The 20,023-nt window shown below is 38.1% G+C and overlaps 1 protein-coding gene, 1 long non-coding RNA gene and 1 other non-coding gene across 3 annotated transcripts in view; all 3 read right to left on the reverse strand.

The window, feature by feature from the left end:
• Sema1a (semaphorin 1a) overlaps positions 1-20,023 on the reverse strand; it is a 149,366-nt gene that overhangs the window by 106,416 nt on the left and 22,927 nt on the right. Inside the window, 1 exon segment of the mRNA XM_068302551.1 lies at positions 11,768-12,587. Coding sequence (XP_068158652.1) covers positions 11,768-12,152 — 385 coding nt within the window. The 5' untranslated portion in view covers positions 12,153-12,587.
• On the reverse strand, positions 4,545-4,617 carry TRNAF-GAA (transfer RNA phenylalanine (anticodon GAA)). Its single transcript has one exon. It is a non-coding gene; the product is annotated as a tRNA-Phe (tRNA).
• LOC137587058 (uncharacterized) lies at positions 7,771-8,846 on the reverse strand. The gene is made up of 4 exons (XR_011033855.1): positions 8,825-8,846; positions 8,587-8,759; positions 8,015-8,514; positions 7,771-7,959 (listed from the first exon to the last, which is right to left on the reverse strand). It is a non-coding gene; the product is annotated as an uncharacterized lncRNA (long non-coding RNA).

Consider the following 20,023-nt stretch of genomic DNA (forward strand, 5'->3'; position numbering starts at 1 on the left):
GCGAAACATTTGCCCAGACACAAAGCAAAACGTAATGCAAACTGCTGCAACCTATACAGGAATACAGAATGCGAATGCTCGTCGCATGTCATAAAAGATGCACATTGTATCTCATGGTATGCCTGGTCACCACCCCACCACACCCCCATCCGCCTCCACGCCACTTCTATTCCGACTACGTCCAGCTTACTTTGCGGCGAGCATACGTTTGTGTTGGCTCTTAATGCGCTTTTGCATTTGCATTAAAAGCGACCATGGTAACTGACAGACAGGAGGATGGACACACTGACCCAGCTACAGTGGAACAAAAGATGGAGAAAAACGATTTCTTTCACAATGCCTAACTTTTTCATAAATATACACAGTTATCCCTGGGTTACTTAGATATACACACATATGTAGCTATAGTCCGACACTCGAAGATTCAAATTTACTCTTGTTGGTAGCGTGCCACTGTGCTTCCCAATCTGAGAGTTGGGTGCTCGGACTCTCTGCACCACATTGCTTATTTAATGAGATTAACGTCTAAAGACAAATGTCATGTGCATGTTAACAGTAGCAGCAGCGCTTGGCCAAAGCGATCCGGTGGAAGGAATCTTTTAGATGCGACGACTGCTCGGGATCCGGTATCTGCGGTTGGGAGGCAGTTGGCAGCTGGTTGTGCTTCTCGTTACCGCTCCTGCTGTCGATTGTGTACGGCCATAAAAGGCAGAAGGCGGCACATTAAAATTCTAAAATGTTTTTACCAGCCTACCAAACTATAGACATAAGCCTGCAATGAAGTGTGCTCATACCGAGACGCAGCTCAGGACAGAAGAGGCAGAAAATGTGAGTGCTTTATTTTTTTCTTCTCTTTCTGTACATACGTATATATAGTTTTTTAGCCCCATTTTGATGTCAACTTCAAAGTGGCCGAAACGATGCCATAACGATGATGCCCAACCATAATGTCACTGTACGGATTTCTTAAGCGAAGAAAAAGGCATTTCCAGGCAGACCACAAAAGAAAAGGAAACGAGTCGAGCTGATGACAGCCTTGACCAACCATCCGACCGAGAACCCCCGACCACCTCGGCCAGCTCTTCCTGGCGAGGTGAAAAGTGAAAAGCTGTCATGGGGCCATGTTTGTCAAATACGCAGCAGAAGAATGAATAAGAAAAGCATCCGTCTATGAAAGCTAACGAGCTGTAAACTATGAAAGGGCAAGTTATTCTTCTAGCAGGGCAAAGAGATTTTATGATTTTTTCTCAAGGATCTGTCAACCTCAATGGCATTTCATTAAAAGCTATAAGACTGGAAAACTATAAGCCGAAAATACAAAATCTATTGTCTGCTATTCCTTTTTAGATACATAGAAAATACACAATGAACATTTAATAACTGATATTGCAGTACAATTATCTATTGGGATAAATTCTCATTACAGACTTAATACAACTACGCAATTTGGTATTTGTATTGACAAATTGAGTGAAACGCTTGCGGTTACGTGTCCTTACTTCAGTCGCAAAAGACCTTCACCGAGCTCTTATCTATTGAAGGACTTAACCCAAATATTTTAAATCTTTGAAGTCCATTTGAGCTGAATCTTAAAACCCTTAAGCATATTGTGTCAATGCTTTCATAAATCGCTTTGCCATGAGGAAGAGCTTTTCATTAAGCAGCAAATTAATTTAATGACATGGTCGCACACACACACTTACTCCATACATACACATGTAGGTATGTATATAGAAATGTGTGTACAAATATAACGTACATACTAAGCGGCTTAGGTCAAAATGTCGTAAATGACTTTTAAATCTAATCCACTTTAAGCGTAGAACTTTGGCCTTCCTTTGCAACCCATCAGTCGCACACATCGCTGATTTGCCGATTGTCACAACGACATGCGTCTCAATAATTCATCAAACTCAAGGGGGCGGTGGCGTCTGCCCAGCTGGAAAGACTTCAAAATGCGTTAGCAGCAGTAACAGCCGCAGCATACTGAAGAGACATTTTGGAGGCCTTCGACATGGCGGCAAATTGCGTTTCGGTTTGCACGTCGTAGCCACAAAAAGAGGAACCAACGCCTGACTGACAATGATGAATAAAAGGCGATAAATCTCGCCAAGACAACAGCACAAAAAAAAAAACGAAAAAAGAAAAAGCCCAGACTAGAGCAACTTGACGACGGATTTGTGGAAAAAAAAATAGAAACCAAAAACAGATGGTACAAAGTACGTAGACGGAAGTTGGCAAGACGGAAGACATTTGTTTCAAGCTGCCGTCTCAGATGGGGTTAGGAGGTACAGCAGTACCCTTCTGGTGGATAGGCCTTACTCTGTCTTTCTCTCTTTCTTGATGACGTGCTCTGATTTGTACCCAAGTGAGCAGCAGTTGAGTGTAAGGCGAGGGTTGTTCCTCTAGTTATCAGTTACCATATGAGTTTTTGCAATGGGTTCATATTCTCTTTATGAATGATAAATGGTTTGGTCTCGACAAACAGATGTCTCAATTATGGCCGGGCAGACATTTGCATTATCCTTCAAATATATTACTTAATTTTGAATATTTCAAGTGAAACCGACTTTCACTTCAGTCCTCCGACTACAAACAACTTAATATTTCTTTTGCAGAATTCCCACACATAAAGGCAAATATCTATTATACATATTTCTCATGAATCAATTATAATATATCATCCGATATTGTCAGACGCAAAGTGACCAACTTGTATTGGCAAAGCAAAGTCTCTAAGAAGGGGCCCAGCTACAAAGTTAAAGTTGGCCGGGCAAACACGTAAGCACTTTGCCGGATGGGTGAGTCCCAACAAGAACTACAACGGCACAAGCAATAACAAAGACTAGGTAAAAAGCCAGCTAAAGTTTGTGCCCGAACGACCACGACTACGGCAACGACGACGACAATTGCGGATGATGAGGATGAGATGCTACGTGGGCGCCATTGGCGCAGATCATTAGCGTTGCGCCTCCCGCAAAAAGGGGGACAGCAAGTAAGAGACTAAGGGCGCAGTGACATAAACGACGGCAATGACGACAGCCGTCCATGAGGGCTAAACGTTAACAGAAACAGAAACAAAGTATCTAAGAAACTTTTGGGCTTGTTGTGTTCCTGACAGTTGCCCAACAATAACAACAACAACAACAACAAGCACTAAAACAACGACGACAACAAGAAGACGAAGAAAAAAAGTTACTGTCCAAGACAAAAGCCTGATTTATGTTTTATGGCCCTGTCCAGAGAGTCGAGTGGCTAACATTAAAAATGTGTTTATTATTTTAATGTGGCTTACAGTAAACGGAGCTACAATCCAACTAAAAAAGCGTCTTCATCCAGTGAAATCCGATATGTCAATTAATAAGTCTGCATAGAAGCATTATAGATCGAATGGAACTTTGGTAATTTACCCAGTATGTTCATTTCAGTTGCTCACATGGAGGAGGACTGAACTTTTCATAGGTTTTAACATCATCGACACATGCAACATCTTCACCTAGACTAACAAGCAAAAGAACAACACACCAACAACAACTACAACTGTTGCCAACTCATTTTCCTGTTAATTAATTTAATTAGAGTATTTTTTTTCGCCCCCCTCGCACCCCCACAACGAAGGAACAGGGAACGCGCCGCAAAAATCAAGGGCGGTAAAAAAAAACAAGTTGAACTTTTTAATTGCATTCAATGTAGCTGCCAACTACGAGTATTACAAGGACAAGGATGAGAAGGACTCTGAGGATGAGGATGACGTTGCCAACTTGGCTTGAATGGCGAAATTCCAGGCTGATGCTGTCATTTAATGACATTTTCATCAAGATCCTCCGGGTTGTCGCTAGCCCATGCCCCCATGTCCCTACCACCACCACATTTCCTTTCCTTTCATTATCATTATAATTGTCATGCTGATTTCTGTGCTTCGCGCACATTCTCAACTATTTGCCCAACATTTTCCATTCCCGCTGCATTTGTTTGCAAAAGTTTTTCGGCAAAAAGTTCTTTCATATTGTGATTTTAGTTCACAATAGAATCCCACTCTCCACAGTTCCACGGCGTGACTACGTTTTTAATGAGCAACTGGAAGCAACTCGGAGTGCACAAGTCTATAATTGTACAATTGTACATACAGATATTTGTTCGCACTACACATACAAATATGCGATATGTGAGTAATGAAGTGCCAAAGAAGTCGACGAAGTCGACGTTGAAGAATGTGTGAACTGATGTGCGAGTGACATGCATAATTACATTTCAATGCATTAATGCTTTTCAAGTGCCACTTAAACACTTCAATTCAATACTTTTCACTTGCGTACAACTAGTTCTAGTTCAATCTGTGAATAAAGTAAGATGATTTCACTAGCATTGAAAATCGTCTTGGAAAGATTGAACTAAACCCAAAAAGACAAAAACAATAAGCAAATTTCCCATTCTGTGGCTTTTATCAGTATTATTTTTATAAATTTATTTAAATAATTCAATTAAAATATAAAAACCAAAAACCTAAGTAGTAAAAACTTGTAAAGCAAAAAAATATTTTCAATTGCCGAAACCCGGGATTGAACCGGGGACCTTTAGATCTTCAGTCTAACGCTCTCCCAACTGAGCTATTTCGGCACTTGTCACCAACGTCGCCCAATGCCGACCAGACTCCCCGTGTGGTTAGCTGATCCCAGGGCTTATTGTAAGATAAGGAAAAATTCCCCCTCACAATGAAATTATTTAATTATTTAGCAACAGAATTTATATTTTATTTATCACTTTATTGTAAAACAAAGTAAAAATGTTTACAAATAAATTTTATTTATATTGTAAAAAGATTATTGAGATTTTGTTGCAGAATTTGTTCTGTTATCAGACAAATTATGCTGACTTTAGACCCTTTGACTTGGACAAAGTATTTACGATTTACTAATTAATTGCATTCAGAATCAATTAATAACTAATAAATTATTTATCACTTAATTATTAATGCAATTAAGAATCATTTAATGCCAAATTATACACATTTTAGTTCAAGAAGTTAGTTAAACAGTGTTGAAAAATTCCAAATATTAAACTTGTTTATCATAAATCTCAACTAAAGAATATAGAATTTTTGGTTAAAAAAGTTATACCACTTGTGAGATGAAATTTTTGCCTTTTTTCGACTGGTTAACATAATATCTCTTAAACGACTCGATCGAACGTCCTAAAGTTTTGCAGGATAAGTTCGAGGTGAACACGGATAATTTAAAAAGGACTCCTCTATGCAATAATAAAGCCATAAATAGTGAGTTTTTGTGGAAAACAAAGTTATTGTCTCTTTCTTTTCCCTTCTTATACTTTATGAATAAATATTATTCAAAATCTTTTAGTTTTTAATAATATCTTTTGTATCATCAAATATGCAAGGACACGAAACAATTTGTTCAATTTGAACAAATCCATGCTCTTTGGCAATAAATTCTTAATTTTTGCCACTGCTAAGCAAACTTTTTTTTGCTGACAATAAGTTTTTGCCACCGCAGAAACTAATCAGCACGAAAAACAAAAAAGAACTGCCACAAAAAATGTACAATTATTAAACTTTTAATCAATTTATCAATATTAACTTTTTACTTGTTCGTTGGCCGCCAAAGTTTTTCAACTTTTCAACCTACCTCACTTTAACTTTTTCATTAGGGCTTGCAAAAAGGAAAGGCGAAAGAATCACTAACACAAAGAGTGAAATATATGTACATACGTCTATATAGAGAGAGAAACAGAGAGTGTGAGAGAGAAAGAGAGAGATAGAGAGAATGACAGTGATAGAGAGAAAAAGGAGAAGGAAATTCTCTTCAATTTTTGTCGTTACGCCATTTCAATTACTGGCCAAGTGCCAGGGCCAGGACGATCAGTGGCAAAATTTATAGAGACTAAAAGAACAAAAGGAATAAGTAAAAAACAAGTCAGGGAAGGAAACTATGGCTTGACATGGGAAGGCATCGCATGGTGGCGACATGCTGCATCCAGCTCATTTGTTGCAAAGGGGGGCGGGAGGTGGCGACGGTTGCTGTTTGAGGGTGGCTGGCTTAAGCTCTGCACTTGTCGTATTACTAATTTCCCTGGTGGCCAAGACACCAGAGCAGCCATTGAACTTCATAGTCATCGTTAAACGTTCAATCTGCTGCATGAACTCTTGCCGCATCAGCAACTGCTGCATCGACTGCAACTGCAACGGCAACGGCAACTCCAACAGAAACTCCAACTGCAACTGCAATGGCAACTTTTTGATTAACGCCATTATAAGCTGATTGTTCAGTTCTGCTGCCAGGTTATTGCTGCTGCTTGACTTTAACTCTACACGACACAAAAAAGTACAAAAAAAAAGAATAAAAAACCGACAAAAAAGAAAAGAGAAAAAAAATTGCACTCATGTGTGTAATTTATTTTACTCCTCGACATGGAAAAACTTCCTAACCGGAAAATGAGCACTCAATTAAGAAAACGTTTAATCCATACAAAATGTTCAAATTGCACACGGATCCAACCCGGCCAAACAGCAGCAGCAAGTAAAAAGGATGTCCATGGCAATGTCCCTGCTGGCACCCCTCACCTCACCTCCCCCTGTTGGGGTAGATTCCTCCTGCCCAGGGGCTGTTAAATTGCTGTCTATATAATTGATTGGGCTGTGCCTTTGGATTTCATTTTAAAGCCCTCAATACAGTGATTTGTAATTCCCAGTTCAAATTACATGGCCAAATGCTTTATTTCTCTTTCGTTTATTTATTTAATTCCTTCTCATTTGAATGGACTGCAGGAAATAATATTCGAATAAATATCCCTAACCTAAATATACAATAATCTTTATCATATTTCAATGTATTAAACACAAATTAATCAAATTAAGATTTAAACTTTTGCCAAATTAAATAATTCAAATCATCAACATTAGTTCATACAGATTTTTAGGAACAAGGAATATTACATTATATTTCTATATCTATATCATAAACAAGTGCAAATGACCAGATCTTAAAAAATATTGCGAATCTTAAGTCAATATTTGAGTAGGAAACATCATTAAACTCAAATTCGGTTAGGATATAGGATTGTTATGTACAATCTTAAAGCTCCTTTGTGTGCGAACATGTATTATGGGTATGAAAATAGAAAAACAATAATCCAGTCCAGTTTACAGGGGTACTTTGCCGCTTAAAGTATGCAATACTCTGGAAAAGTATTCATTACACCAAAAGTGAACATCCAATTTCACGTGTCTACAAATGCTGCAGGTCATAAAGACTGCACGTGCTGAACACATAACATGTGTCACTGTAAAGGTCAATATTCTATAACTTTCCATTCATGTGACATATGTGCTGGACAGTACAATTCACCAGATATTTAGGAATATTTCAAAATAAATGGATTTCACCGTCGAGTTCTTTATTTTTAGACACTTCTTCAACTTGGAGGTTCACTCTATGTCTATGTCTTGTTGCAAACTTGTGTTATTTGAAACAAATTTACATTCCAAAACTTGTTTTTGTTTCTATTTGAATACTTTTGCATACTTTTGGGAGCGAATTTCTTTCATTTCGCCCACGTCACGCCGAATTGAAATTTTGAACTGCAGTAATGGATCCCAACAAAGTGATTAGAACCTTATAGGGCTAACGGGGTTATGGAAAGGGAAATGCAATCAGAAATGGTAAGTCAGACATAATATTTTTAGCTGTCGCATTTCCGCCAGACACCGCGCCGATTTGGACTACCGAAAATGCATATATTATAAACGAAACGGGAATTGGGCAAGTTGATTTTGGTTTATGTCTGTACATGTGTGTGGCACCATAAGATGTGTGGAAATTATGCGAGGCGCGTGTCAAGTGCCGAGTTTACAAAAAGAGAAAAAACTTTTGCCAAGTCGGCTGAGAACTTCGTTCGCCTTCATCGCGTGGCATATTCTTATTCCTATTCTCCGTTCGTCGCCCCCTGCAATTACATTGTGAATTAAATTGTAATGAGGCGCATGCGGCGAAATACTTACAACTAGGAAAATAAGTACCGAGACCGGCTCCCCACTTCTCGAGCTCCACTCAAATGGCAATTAACAGTTATGTTTGCTGCTCCAACACGTTGCAGACAGTTTTATTGACTGAGACAACGACGCGTCGTCTTCGGTGAGTCGGTGGCCGCCATTGGCAGAACTGCAAACTATTTTTAGTTAGCTTTGAGTGAGTTTTAGTGGGGTAGGAATCGGGGAGACGAACGGCTGCCCATCACCACCAGCAGCAGCACCTTCGTTCCCTTTTTTGTGGGGCACAGGAAGTGAGTGACTTAAACGCCGACCAGACACAATGTTCTTGCTGTTCGCTTAATTGGCCGCTGCTCCAACGGAAGTTCACGTAATTTCAAGTCGATGGGCACAGGGCGGCATCAAATGCAAGTTAAATTAAGCGGAAGATCGCCAATAATCGCCGCTGATGAAATTATCTTAAATCAGTCTTCTGTATAGCTTACTTCCCATTCAATTTGAAAACTACATAGCTAAAAACGTGATTTGATTTCTTTATGAATACAAAATTACTATATACTGAGGCAGCTGAAAGTAACTTTTACCTGGAGCTATTTGATTCATTCGAAACGCCAAACATTCTACACGATTACATACAGAATTTATGTGTTTTGAGTTTTGAGATTGAGATGAGTTCAATCAAGAATAATTATACATTATGGGGTGACAAACTTTGACCTTTTTTCCAGAGGAATCATTTTCAGGGATTGTAAAAACTCTAGGAACAAAGGAATAACATTTTTTTTGAAATTTCATTCTGCCATTTTGTTTGAAGGACTTTACCAATATATTTTGCTCACTGATGGAAAAACATTTTCACAAGCTGTTTCGGGAATTGAAGAGAGCATTTTCTCAAAGTTTGGCATATCAAACGCAATGCACAAAGTGCCACAAAATGATCCACATTAACCGCCCACTTGATAGACGTAATTTCAGAGCATGCCAAGTGATGCCGCACCCACTTTGAAAGCAGAGGGGTCTTGGCTCTGGTCGCCTGGTCGGAGGCTACTTCACCGGCCAAGAAGAAAATGTGCATTTAAATGGCCGTTTTGTCGCAGCTCCTTAATGACAACCACTTGCGGCTGTCAAATGCAACCCTGGGCGGACGTACACGCAGTGTTGTAATGTTTTATGGCTCGGGAGGGGTAGGGCAATGATGTTGCCAGAAGAGTATATGCACGTGTATGCAAGGTGGTGGGAGGAATGGGCTGGATGTTGAGGTTGTTGTTTTTGTGCGGTGGCCAAGAATGGCATATGAATGCATTACCAACGGCAAGGGTATACACACTCACACACACACATACAATTGCCCAAGTTTTCTGTTCCCTTTTTCGCATTACCCTCTCTCTCTCTGTGTGTATCTCACTCTCTATCCATTTGCTTCCTTTCCCTTACTTTGGCGCATTCATAATTTGCCCATTAACCTTATTTTCCTGTTATGCATGAGTGCTAAGAAAAAAAAGGAATGAAAGCTAAGAGGGAAAGCAAAAGAAATTGTCACCCCCTAAAATGAAGGTTTTTACGAAAAGTTCCCGGTTCCCCCTTCATGGAACTCCCTCGTTTCTTCCTCCTCTGATGGATTTTAAATGAACTTTAACACGTGCAATGTCTTTTCCTTGGAGTTTCCTCTTTTGGCTGGGCTAAGTAATTGGCTTTTGGGGCATGGCCTCGGCCCCAATACAGATAGTGTTGATGCTTGAATTGATTCAGATAAGTCAGACATTTTCCGGAAAACTAATGACATATTCAGTATGGAGATCCTGACAGTTTAAGCACCTGGAACAACGCGCAAACTCTCTATACTCTACTGGTGAACTAAGTTTAATTATAATGTGTTTACCAACACTGCATAAAAGTGTGACCATACGATTGTTAAGTCTTATATGTATTTTGTCTTAAGATAAGTTGCGGTTCCATTTCGCAATCGACAATTTTGAACTAATCTGTCCCAAAATTGTGTCCCATTTCGTTTCGTCTGTTCCACATTCATTTACATAAAATTTTATACTTGTGTCTAGGTACATATTCTCCATGTATGTATGTATGTAGAGTATCTCCAGCAATGACACATTCATTTGAATTACTTCCTGCCTCCGACAGACCCCCCAAAAAAAAATATATATGAGAAAAAGTGTACGCCGAAAGCCGCTTGACTCCATTTCTTTGGCTCATTTATAAGCAGCACATGTGCTGTTTGTTGGCTCCTGATGTGACTTGTCTGGAAAAAGGCTCGGGAAAGTGCAACAGCAGCAAAAATATACAGAGTGGGAGATCCACATGGGGGCATGTCTTGGTCAAACTCTCTGTTGTTCACATTTAGTGTGTGCCAAATGCACATTTAATAACGTAATTTCTGAAGCGTGCAAAAGATATTTTTAGAATTTAGTTTTCCAGCAAAGGGTTTCCTCATCTTTTTTGTCTCCTTTTCTGTTTCATCTTTCGAAGGCAGAAGAAGTCACAAACAAACTTCATGCATCCTACAGAAATGTCTCTACATTTATTTCAGCACTGAACAAAATGGAAATGGAGTTCTAGTTTGAAGTTCAAAATGAAATCGACAGGAAAACTCAAAAATCTTCGGACAAGCAATACGAATTGAGAAGGATTTTCCTTGGAATTCATAATCCAAGTGGATAGAAAGTGGGAAAATCTTCAAATTTCTCCAAGTGTATTTTGTACATATCTATGTCGCACTTACGTGAAAGCGTCACCCAACTTTTTAGCCAAAAAAATTTGCATATGCACGTTACTCCCGTAGGTATCTGACTATGATGACGTCGTCGTCGTCGTCGTCGTTGTCGTTGTCGTTGCCGTTTGTCGGAGAGCTTGAGGGCAGAAAAACAGGACACTAGAAATAGCTGGCAGCTCTCTATAGCTGTCTCATTCTCTGTGTCTGTCTCCCTCTCCCCCTCTCTTTTAGTGTGTCTTCGCCACTTTTATGCAAATAATGTCTTCCAGGAATTTTTGTTATTTATAGTTAAGATAGCAAACGTGTGGATGCCTGATATCTAAAAGTGTGCATTAGTAGCTATGTATGTATATATGTATATATGTACATATATGGTATACTATATCTTCTTTTCTTGGCCCTGCACCAACCCGTCTTGCTTTCTACTTCTTTCCAAGTTATTGCTTCATTTCTTTGGCATACTTCCTCCACCCAAAAAAGAGAAGATGGTTTTTTTTGGAGTAACTTTTGATGCCATTCCTAGTTGGGGGCATGTAACTCCTATGTACAGTTACATAGTTGTCTCTCCTGTTTGTATCAATGTGTGCGTGTGTGTGGGTGTGTGTGTGTGCAGTCAAATTACATTTTCTGGAGCTCATAAGAAGTTACTATTCAAGTTTTTGGCAGTTGATTTCGGTTATTTTTTCGGTTTTTCTCCTCTTTCATTTGCATCCTTTCCCGTTTGATTAGTCATAATTTAAATTGACGAATGCATTAGTTTTAATCTTGTTGCTGCGATTGCTTTGATGCTTTAGCATCTGACAACCAATCTCTTGACATATGACTGGGAATTTACCTCAACCCGAGGGTGGCTCTAAAAGTTACCAATACCACAAACTTAGAGAGCAGTTGGCCCTAAGCAGTTTCCCTGGGACTGGACCTCCCCTCGCATTCTTGGCCAAATAAAATTGGATTGTCTTAATAGTTAGAATGTCATGTCAATTGCCAATAATTATCATATACGGAATATAATTTAAATGGATAATAAAGATTCTCACCTAATTCCACATAGAGTTTTGGTCGTATATTCTCCTGCCAGGCACTTTGATTACCAATCACGAAGAGGGTCAGTAGTAGGAAGACTTGCATCTGGATTTGCATCCATCCATTACCGTATCCACAAGTTTGGCCTAAACGATGGCTTTCTTTTGTTGCATTTCTTGTTATTCCTTTATCGGTTTCTGCTGTTGTTTCTGTGGCTGTTGTTGTTGCTGCTGCGGCTGCTGTAGTTGGTGTTGTTGTTGCTCTTGTTGTGACTGTTGCTGTTGTTGGCCTTGTTTGATTTATTATTCTTGCTGCACTTTGCAAATGCATTTTGTGGCTTTTCTTGTTGCTGTTGTTGTGCGTAATTTTATTTGCTGAATTGTGGTGAAAATTTAGCATTTCTATTTTGCATAAATTTTAGTTCAATTTCCTTGTTATACAATGCTGAATATTTAACCGACTTTATGTCGCTGTTGTTGTTGTTGGTTTTTTATTCGATTGTATATATATTTTTATTTTATTGCTGCTATTGATGATGTTTTTGTTCTTGTGGTCTGGATCGTGTATATAGCATGGATTATATTTAATTTATTTACTGCATTTTTATTTACTTGCAATTTAAATGCAATTTAAATATGACAAATATCTGTATATAAACTTTGTATTTGTTTTTCTCTTGTTTAACAATTTGTTTATTGTTTTTTTTTTTTTTTGTCTCCCTTTCCTTTTATTTGTGTAACAAAGTTCGTAAAAACATTGAGTTTGTTTAGTTTCAGTTATTCATCAGATGCAACATTTCGAATAACTTGTTCGGCTTTGATTTTAAAGTCATTTCTGCAAAGAGATTTAGACAAAAGGATAAATAAATTAGTTGCAGTTGTAATTACGATGTTGACATAATTTTTTAGTCAATATTGTTTATTCGAAAAGAGAGAGTGAAGAAAATAGAATAATAATTGAACATAATTTATATTTTTAACCGAATTTTGTTCAAATTTCAATTGTAACAAATTGTATGAACAATTAGTAACAGAAACTAAGACCGATTCTAATTGTAGGACATCTTGTGAAAAGCGGATTTCTTGGTCGGGGCTAAATTACTAACCGCGTCAATGTATTGTATATCCTTTAAGTTTATTTTGTTAATCTTTCCTTAGCTACAGTTGCTGCCAAAAATTTGAGACATACATTTTTATACCGTACACCCATAGGGTGAAATGGTATATTAAAGTCGCCAAAATGTATGTAACAGGCAGAAGGAAGCTTCTCCGACCCTATAAAGTATATATATTTTTGATCAGGATCAACAGCCGAGTCGATCCGTCCGTCGGTCCGTCTGTATGAACACCTAGATCTCGGAGACTATAAAAGTTAGAGCCACCAAGTTTGCTATATAGACTTGTGTAGCATGTAAATTGGTCAAGTTTATTTCAAAATTTTGCCACGCCCTTTTCTGCCCCCGCAATTTAAAAAAAAGAGTTTATCTCAAAAACTATTCTAGCTAGAGACACCATATTTGGTATGTATATTTGCTTAGTAAATGCGCACATTATGTATGTGAAAAGATTTTGCCACGCCCCTTTTCGCCAACGGTATTTTTCTACCTTATGCAATCAAATTTGGCACCTTTAAATTTTATACTAATAACCAGAAAAATAACAAATTGGATCAAAATCGGACAAAAAATACTCGAGTTATGCCTATGAACTTTTTCCATAAGGACGGAGTTGGCCGTTGGATGGTGGGGGCGCTAGGGTGCTCGTATGTTAGAGTGAGTGAGATACTAAGATTACTTGTATAAAGCATGTGAAAATGCATTTGTTTAATAAAATTTAAATATTTGCTTTACTGGTGTATGGTATACACAAGTCGGCTAGACGACTTACTTACTTCATTTGATCTTAAATTCTGATTTCATTAGATTTTTATACATACATATAATATTAGTGAAAAGATTTGATTTGGTCATTTATGGCGTTGAGTTGGTCATTCTTTTGAGATGATGTACCGTAAATTTGTGGGCGTGTAACTAACGGGTTTTTTTTATAAAGCCCCGAAATACGGACCTGGCAAAATAAAAGAGACACTTTTAAATTTTTGAAAATTTGTCGTTTGTATATATATATGAGATATATACCCTTTTTGCAAGAGTATATTAAGAGATCCGGCTGGCGGCAAAAATAATTCGACGTAGATTCAGCATCAATATAATTCTGGTCCCAACATCAGTCAGAATTTTGCAATTTGCACTATTTCTTTGCCGCCAGTTCTAGAAAAAGGCTTTTGAAGGTGAAGTTTGACTCAAATGACAAGAACAGTGCCTCACAAAAATTTTGGAAAAATATTTCCGAAGGTATTTCGAATTTCAATAACCCTTGGGGCTATATTCTGAGTATTCCAATGAAGATGTATCTCTATACATCTACTCCTCTGAGTATCTCCTACCAATCCCCATTAATCTTTTTCAGTATTCTCCCATTTTGTGGTAACAAAACATCCGTGTAGAATTGTAAGCCTTACTCTGTCTTTCGAGTGTTCATTATCATCAAATTAATTTTATTTTCTAATCAATTAAAAATATTACTCTCAAGATCGGATCTGATTCTATTGATCTACTTATGGTTACTTGTATTTCATTTATAAATTGAATGTTTTGAATTTCTTTGTTGTATGTCTGATTGTGAGTGTAAAGGATTTTCGTTTTGATAACAAGTCTAATCTCACCCACACCCACTTTCTACACTCAAACACACATCCGTTTTTTCCTCGGCGCACATTTACATAGCTCCTTTTAATAAACTTTAAGAACATTTTCTTTACTTTCTTTCGTTCGTTTGCAATTTTGCAGGCATAAATTTTGTGCTCGATTTAATGGAGGTCTACACTCAAATCGGCTTATTGTGCAATCGTGTGTGTGCACACACAAAAACACACTGTCAGAAATACCTACGCACTGGGCCACCACGCCCCGTTGGGGTGGCGCTTTGAAGAATGCCTAGAAATGTTTGCCATGCAGATAAGTTGGACGACCTTCGCCCATAAAAATGGATGATGGCAGTGGAACGACAGACGGACGAAGTCGTCGACGTTGCACGCAAAGAAAGCGGGCAAACAAATGAACGGCAGAACGAAGCGAAGCGGACACAAATTGAAAGAAATGAAATGAGAATAAAAAACCGTAGAACAAACAAATAGCAACAACAACAACAACAACAACCAGGTGCCAAGTAGCGTGCACAGTTAATGAGTTTTTCAGCAACCATTTGCCCCCGACGTGACCCACCCAAACCCACCATCATCGTCCTCCTCATCATCACCATCAGTCCAAACGAGAGAATTAAAATGTAGCACGAAATGAGAAGAAATGTAGCACATGAAGGGTTTTGCAGGTGAAAACGGGGTTATTTGGTATCATAAATCTGCACACAGGTGACCCGCAGACTACAGAGGGAGAATGAGAGAAAGCAGGTAAAAAAGTGCAGCGCAATTTGTTCTCAACTCATGCGTATGTAGGTGTCGACTGTGTTCTAATTATGACGTCAACAAAGCGCACAGGTGACCATAGACTGAAGAGAGGTTTGGGTCAGAGACGAGAAGAGCCACATACGCTTGGAGGAGGTTTCATTCCAACAATTTGGCCAACTCTGTAAATGATAACATACATAGAGAAGAAATGAAATAGTCCTTTTTATTTTCAAGTATTAAAAGTTAAATTTTTTTAAACGTCCTTAAAGTTTTCGACACTTAAAATGATTTTGCCTTACTCACAGAGTACTTCGAACAAACGAGAAAGGTTAAATGAGCATTTCTCACTATGTCCTTCAACTTTCCTTGTACTCGCCATAAAGCAATTGCATTACATGGCAGTTGACAGAGTTTGCGGTGTGTGTGTGTCACTGTGTGTGCCGATTTTAGGGTCTGGCAACCAAAAATTAAATGCCTCGAGAGTCCCTCCATGGAGCAGGAATATGTCAAGTGTGTTCGTATGTGCCAACACATCAACTGTAACAACAGCAACATTTTAGGACCATAACAAAGACAGAGGCAAGCCCTGAGCGTTGGACTGACTCTGAGCCTGATGCATTGCGCATATCACTCAAAAAATAATAATATTAAAGATAACATGTAACATAGAATGTCAAGAGCGACATTGTGACTCGAATACAGGATACCCAATATCAGATGTGACAACTTTTATCATCATTTTAGAGATATATATCCTGCACTTTGGGGAAAACGATAATGAGAGAGTTATAACAATACTTTTGGGTGGTTTTGGATGATAACTTTCATCGAAGAGTTGAATGTAGCCTTTTTCGGACTAGCTTAAATGATAATCTGATAGAAAATGAATACCAGAGGGGTTAGGTCATAGGCTATATAGCCTATTGTAGAGCCATTTTGGCTTTACTCGTCGTCCAATGGACCCTTCTAAGGTGGAGGATGCCAAAAGCTTGACTGACGGTCTGTGATTTCATCACAATCTCTTTCCACCTCTGGCCCCGCATCCACCGCCAGCAACATCCACTTAACACTCATCAGGCGATGCAATTTGTTTGTGGCCGCCATTTTGTTGCAGTTTGCAAAATGGCTGCCGTTCGCCATTGCCTCGAATACAACAGACCAACAACAACTCTTAATATGCGGCATTCTCTGCAATTTACTTCGTCCTTTTTTTTTTTTGTGTGTGTGTGTTTCAACATTTTTATATATCGTTTGCCTGCAATGAAAATATTTATGTTGCAAATCTTTTTTCTTTTTTTGTTGCTTTTCCTCTCGTTTTTTTGCGGCTCGACGCTGTTTTTCTTCATTTTGTTTCATCGTCGTTTTCGTGACTTGTTGTTTGTCTTGTCTGCATATCCTGCAGCGATTTTTGGTTGCTTTTGTTTCTCATTTTATTTGATTTGATATCTCTTCTCGTTTTTTTGTTGTTTTGTTTTGTTGCTTTCTGGCCTGGGCTTGGGTGTGGGCCTTCTCCTACTTCATATATCCTTGTAAAATGGGATTTTGTTGCTGTTTGTCGTCGCGTAAACTTCTCATTTATTAGCTTCGTGTGTGTGTGTGTATGGGTGAGTCAGTATATGCGTGTGTGTGTGTCTGTGACTGAAAATATTTTACAATTTTTACAAGCACTTTTGATGTGTGTATTTGTGTGTGTGTGTGTGCGAATATGTGGGGATCCTGGCACCAGGACAAACAGATTTATTCGCTTAGAAAACTTTGTTTCCTTATCTTGTCAAGCATCTTGTGTTGTTGTTTGTGTTTTATGTTCCATTCCTTGTTCTTGCTGTTGTCCCTACTACTACATCATCATTTCCTTCTTCACCATCCCCATTCCCGTCCCCATCTATCTCCTTCCACTTCTTCATCATTTCGGCGGTACTTGAGCAAATAATCATAATGAAATTTTTAAGGCTTATGACAATTTAACATGTTTAGTCCTTGTGAGTGTGTGTGTGTGTGTTGCCTGCCCATTGCTTAACCATGAGTTATGCTGCGACCTAATTGGAATTTATGTGAAAACTGTTATTCTTTTTTTTTTTGCCATGCAAATTTTTATGTATTGGTTATGACAATTTGTGGTTTGCATTCATCGACGAGGGATATCTGATTTGCAATCGGCACAATCATGATGGGAATACACTTTATAGTGCACTTAATTTATTCTCTATTTACAAAAATATCGTTAACTTATTTATTTATTAAGAGAAATGAATGTCGACCATTATCGAAATGGATTAGACGATTTAAGCTCAATCTTGTTTATTTGAAAATAAGTTAAAGCTCAAAAACTTTATTACTTCCTGAGAAAATAACATCAAATAAATAATATCACTATAATTCCAGAGGAAATCGTTTCCTATGACTTTTAATTGATTGCAAATAAATAAGAAGTGAAATTTGTCATACCCTTGGACCATAGAGAGAGAGGTAATATTAAAGTTGCCAGAAGACAGAAAAAGCTTCTCTATGGGAGAATCATAATAGCCCGAAATTGGCTATAAAACATGATACTAGCATGTTCCTGTTAATAATTTTTATTACATTGATTGATAATAACAACTCATAGATTTGTTAAATCACTCATGCTGCTAACGTAGATACATGCATACTAAATATTTACTAAACAATTTAGTTTAGTGAACTTTTCTTATCAATCTTTATATGACTCAATTAAGATGGATGTTGTGTTTCACCATCTCATTAGATCTGGTGTCTCTTCTGCTGCCATAGAGCAAAATAAATTCTCATATTATGATCAAGCTTCAAATCGAAAAATTTCAATTTTAGCAAAATGCGAAAAAGAAAACATAAAAAAAAGAGTCACGATTTTAATTTTCATTGCATTTTGTCACAAAGCTCGATAACGGACGGATTTAGAGGCTAGATGTCTTCCCGACATTTGTAGCCCTTTCAATTCTAAGAAACTTTGCTGAAGAAAGTTTAAAAAAAATGAATATTTTAGAAGTTAGAAGCAAATAAAAAGAGATCCTTTTCGAAAATATGGCAACTATCGTGATAACTTAAAACACTAATGATGCAGTTCGATTCGCAGGACCCGCAATAGGGTGAAACCATCGAATTTTGCCATGTCTTTTTTTTTTTAAACTATCACAGTGTAATGAGTTATGATATATTCAAATCGACGATTCCATTTGCTCTTAAGTCCATTTTATCTGTATATTTTTCCGGGCTGGATGTACATAACTTTCCACTTAGTTCATATGCAGATTCCATAAGATTAGATCTTTTGGCCACTTCCCTGCACATTGAGATGTCCTCCGTGAATAGGATAAGATGAGATTGTTTTTGAATCAGAGGAAGGAAATTAGACTTTACTTTTAATACTTGATCATTGATTTCTACAGTAGAATCCAGTTATAGCGACTAAAGTTCGATGAGTGATTGAGACCAACCCTCAATACAAACTTATGTGAAAAGGCCTTCGGTTAGTACTTCTTCTAGACGCTCCCTTGACCGTCCTTATAACCGGATTCTACTGTATTTCGAATTCGTCCAAAATGGAATTTATTTTAGCCATGTTAAGATGGAGACACAACTTCTTACAAGGACTTCACGCTTTCAAAAAACTTTCACGTTTCCAGACGGGGCTGCCTTTTGTCATTGGACATCAATTTACATGTGTACAAGTGTAAATTGGAAAACTCAAGCTGCAAGTGAAATTCGTATTAATGAATTGAGCGAGAAGCAGCAGTAAAGAAAAACTTTGACCCCCCACAAGAAGACAAATAAATAAAGAAAAGCCGAGGCAGTTGCAGTTGCAGTAGTGGAAGTTGAAAATTTATTTACATAACCGCAGAAACAACACTAGAGGGAGGGAGAGGAAAAGAGAGACAAGGAGTGGAAAGGAAACATAAAGTGGAAATGAGAAATATGAGGGAGTAGAGGGAAAAGGAGAATGAGAACAAGCAAAAGTAGCATTATGCTAATCCACACCAAACAAAATGGGCGATGGTAAAGAAAAGCCTGAATTCCTCTTGTTCCCCTTGCTCCATCTCAGTCTCTCCATCCCACTGCCTCACTTATTGTCCCTCTCTCTCTCTCTCCCTCTCTATGTTTCCGTCTGTGTCAACTTAAAAAGCTTTTTGGTCGTACACAGAAGGAAGACGCATTAGCGCTCCTTGCTGCCTGGCAGCAGCTGCCAACACTGAGAAACAGGAATAATAATTATGAGGGAAAACAAGCAAATAGAATAACTAACTATTATTTACTAAAAATAAGTCACACAAAAACAACGAAACAAGTGGAAAACCGAAGAGGAAAGAAAGAATGGAGAATGCAAGCCAAAAGGAGAGTTCGAGGTAAACGTGATGCGGCATAAGAATTATGTATATCCCTCTCAGAGACATTAGTTAAATTTAAATCCTGTGCTTCGCAATAAAGCTCCATCACAAACAGAATCGAGAAACCGAAGAGACAAGCCACTGCCTACAAGGAACTCAGAGAAAGGAAGAAGTGAAAACGCCAAAGCCTTACCACTGAGGTCTGATCTTTTTAAGGAGATCTTTGGTCAGCTTGGATCCCACAGCATAGGCAAATCCAATCCAATTCTGAAATCAGATTTCTTCAAATTAATTACAATTCATGGGTTTAAAGCGCTAAGTCCGATTCATTCGTAGGTACACATTCATGGCACCCCCGAATATTATTTATGAGAATTCTAAAACCAAAAGCAAACAAAGTCAAATGTCCGTCAGTTGTCTTCCCAAGAAGAAGCAGAAGCATACGCAAATTTATAGGATTATCAA

The sequence above is a fragment of the Drosophila tropicalis genome, unplaced genomic scaffold (genome assembly GCF_018151085.1).
Source record: "Drosophila tropicalis isolate 14030-0801.00 unplaced genomic scaffold, ASM1815108v1 contig_1009, whole genome shotgun sequence".
Taxonomy (NCBI): domain Eukaryota; kingdom Metazoa; phylum Arthropoda; class Insecta; order Diptera; family Drosophilidae; genus Drosophila; species Drosophila tropicalis.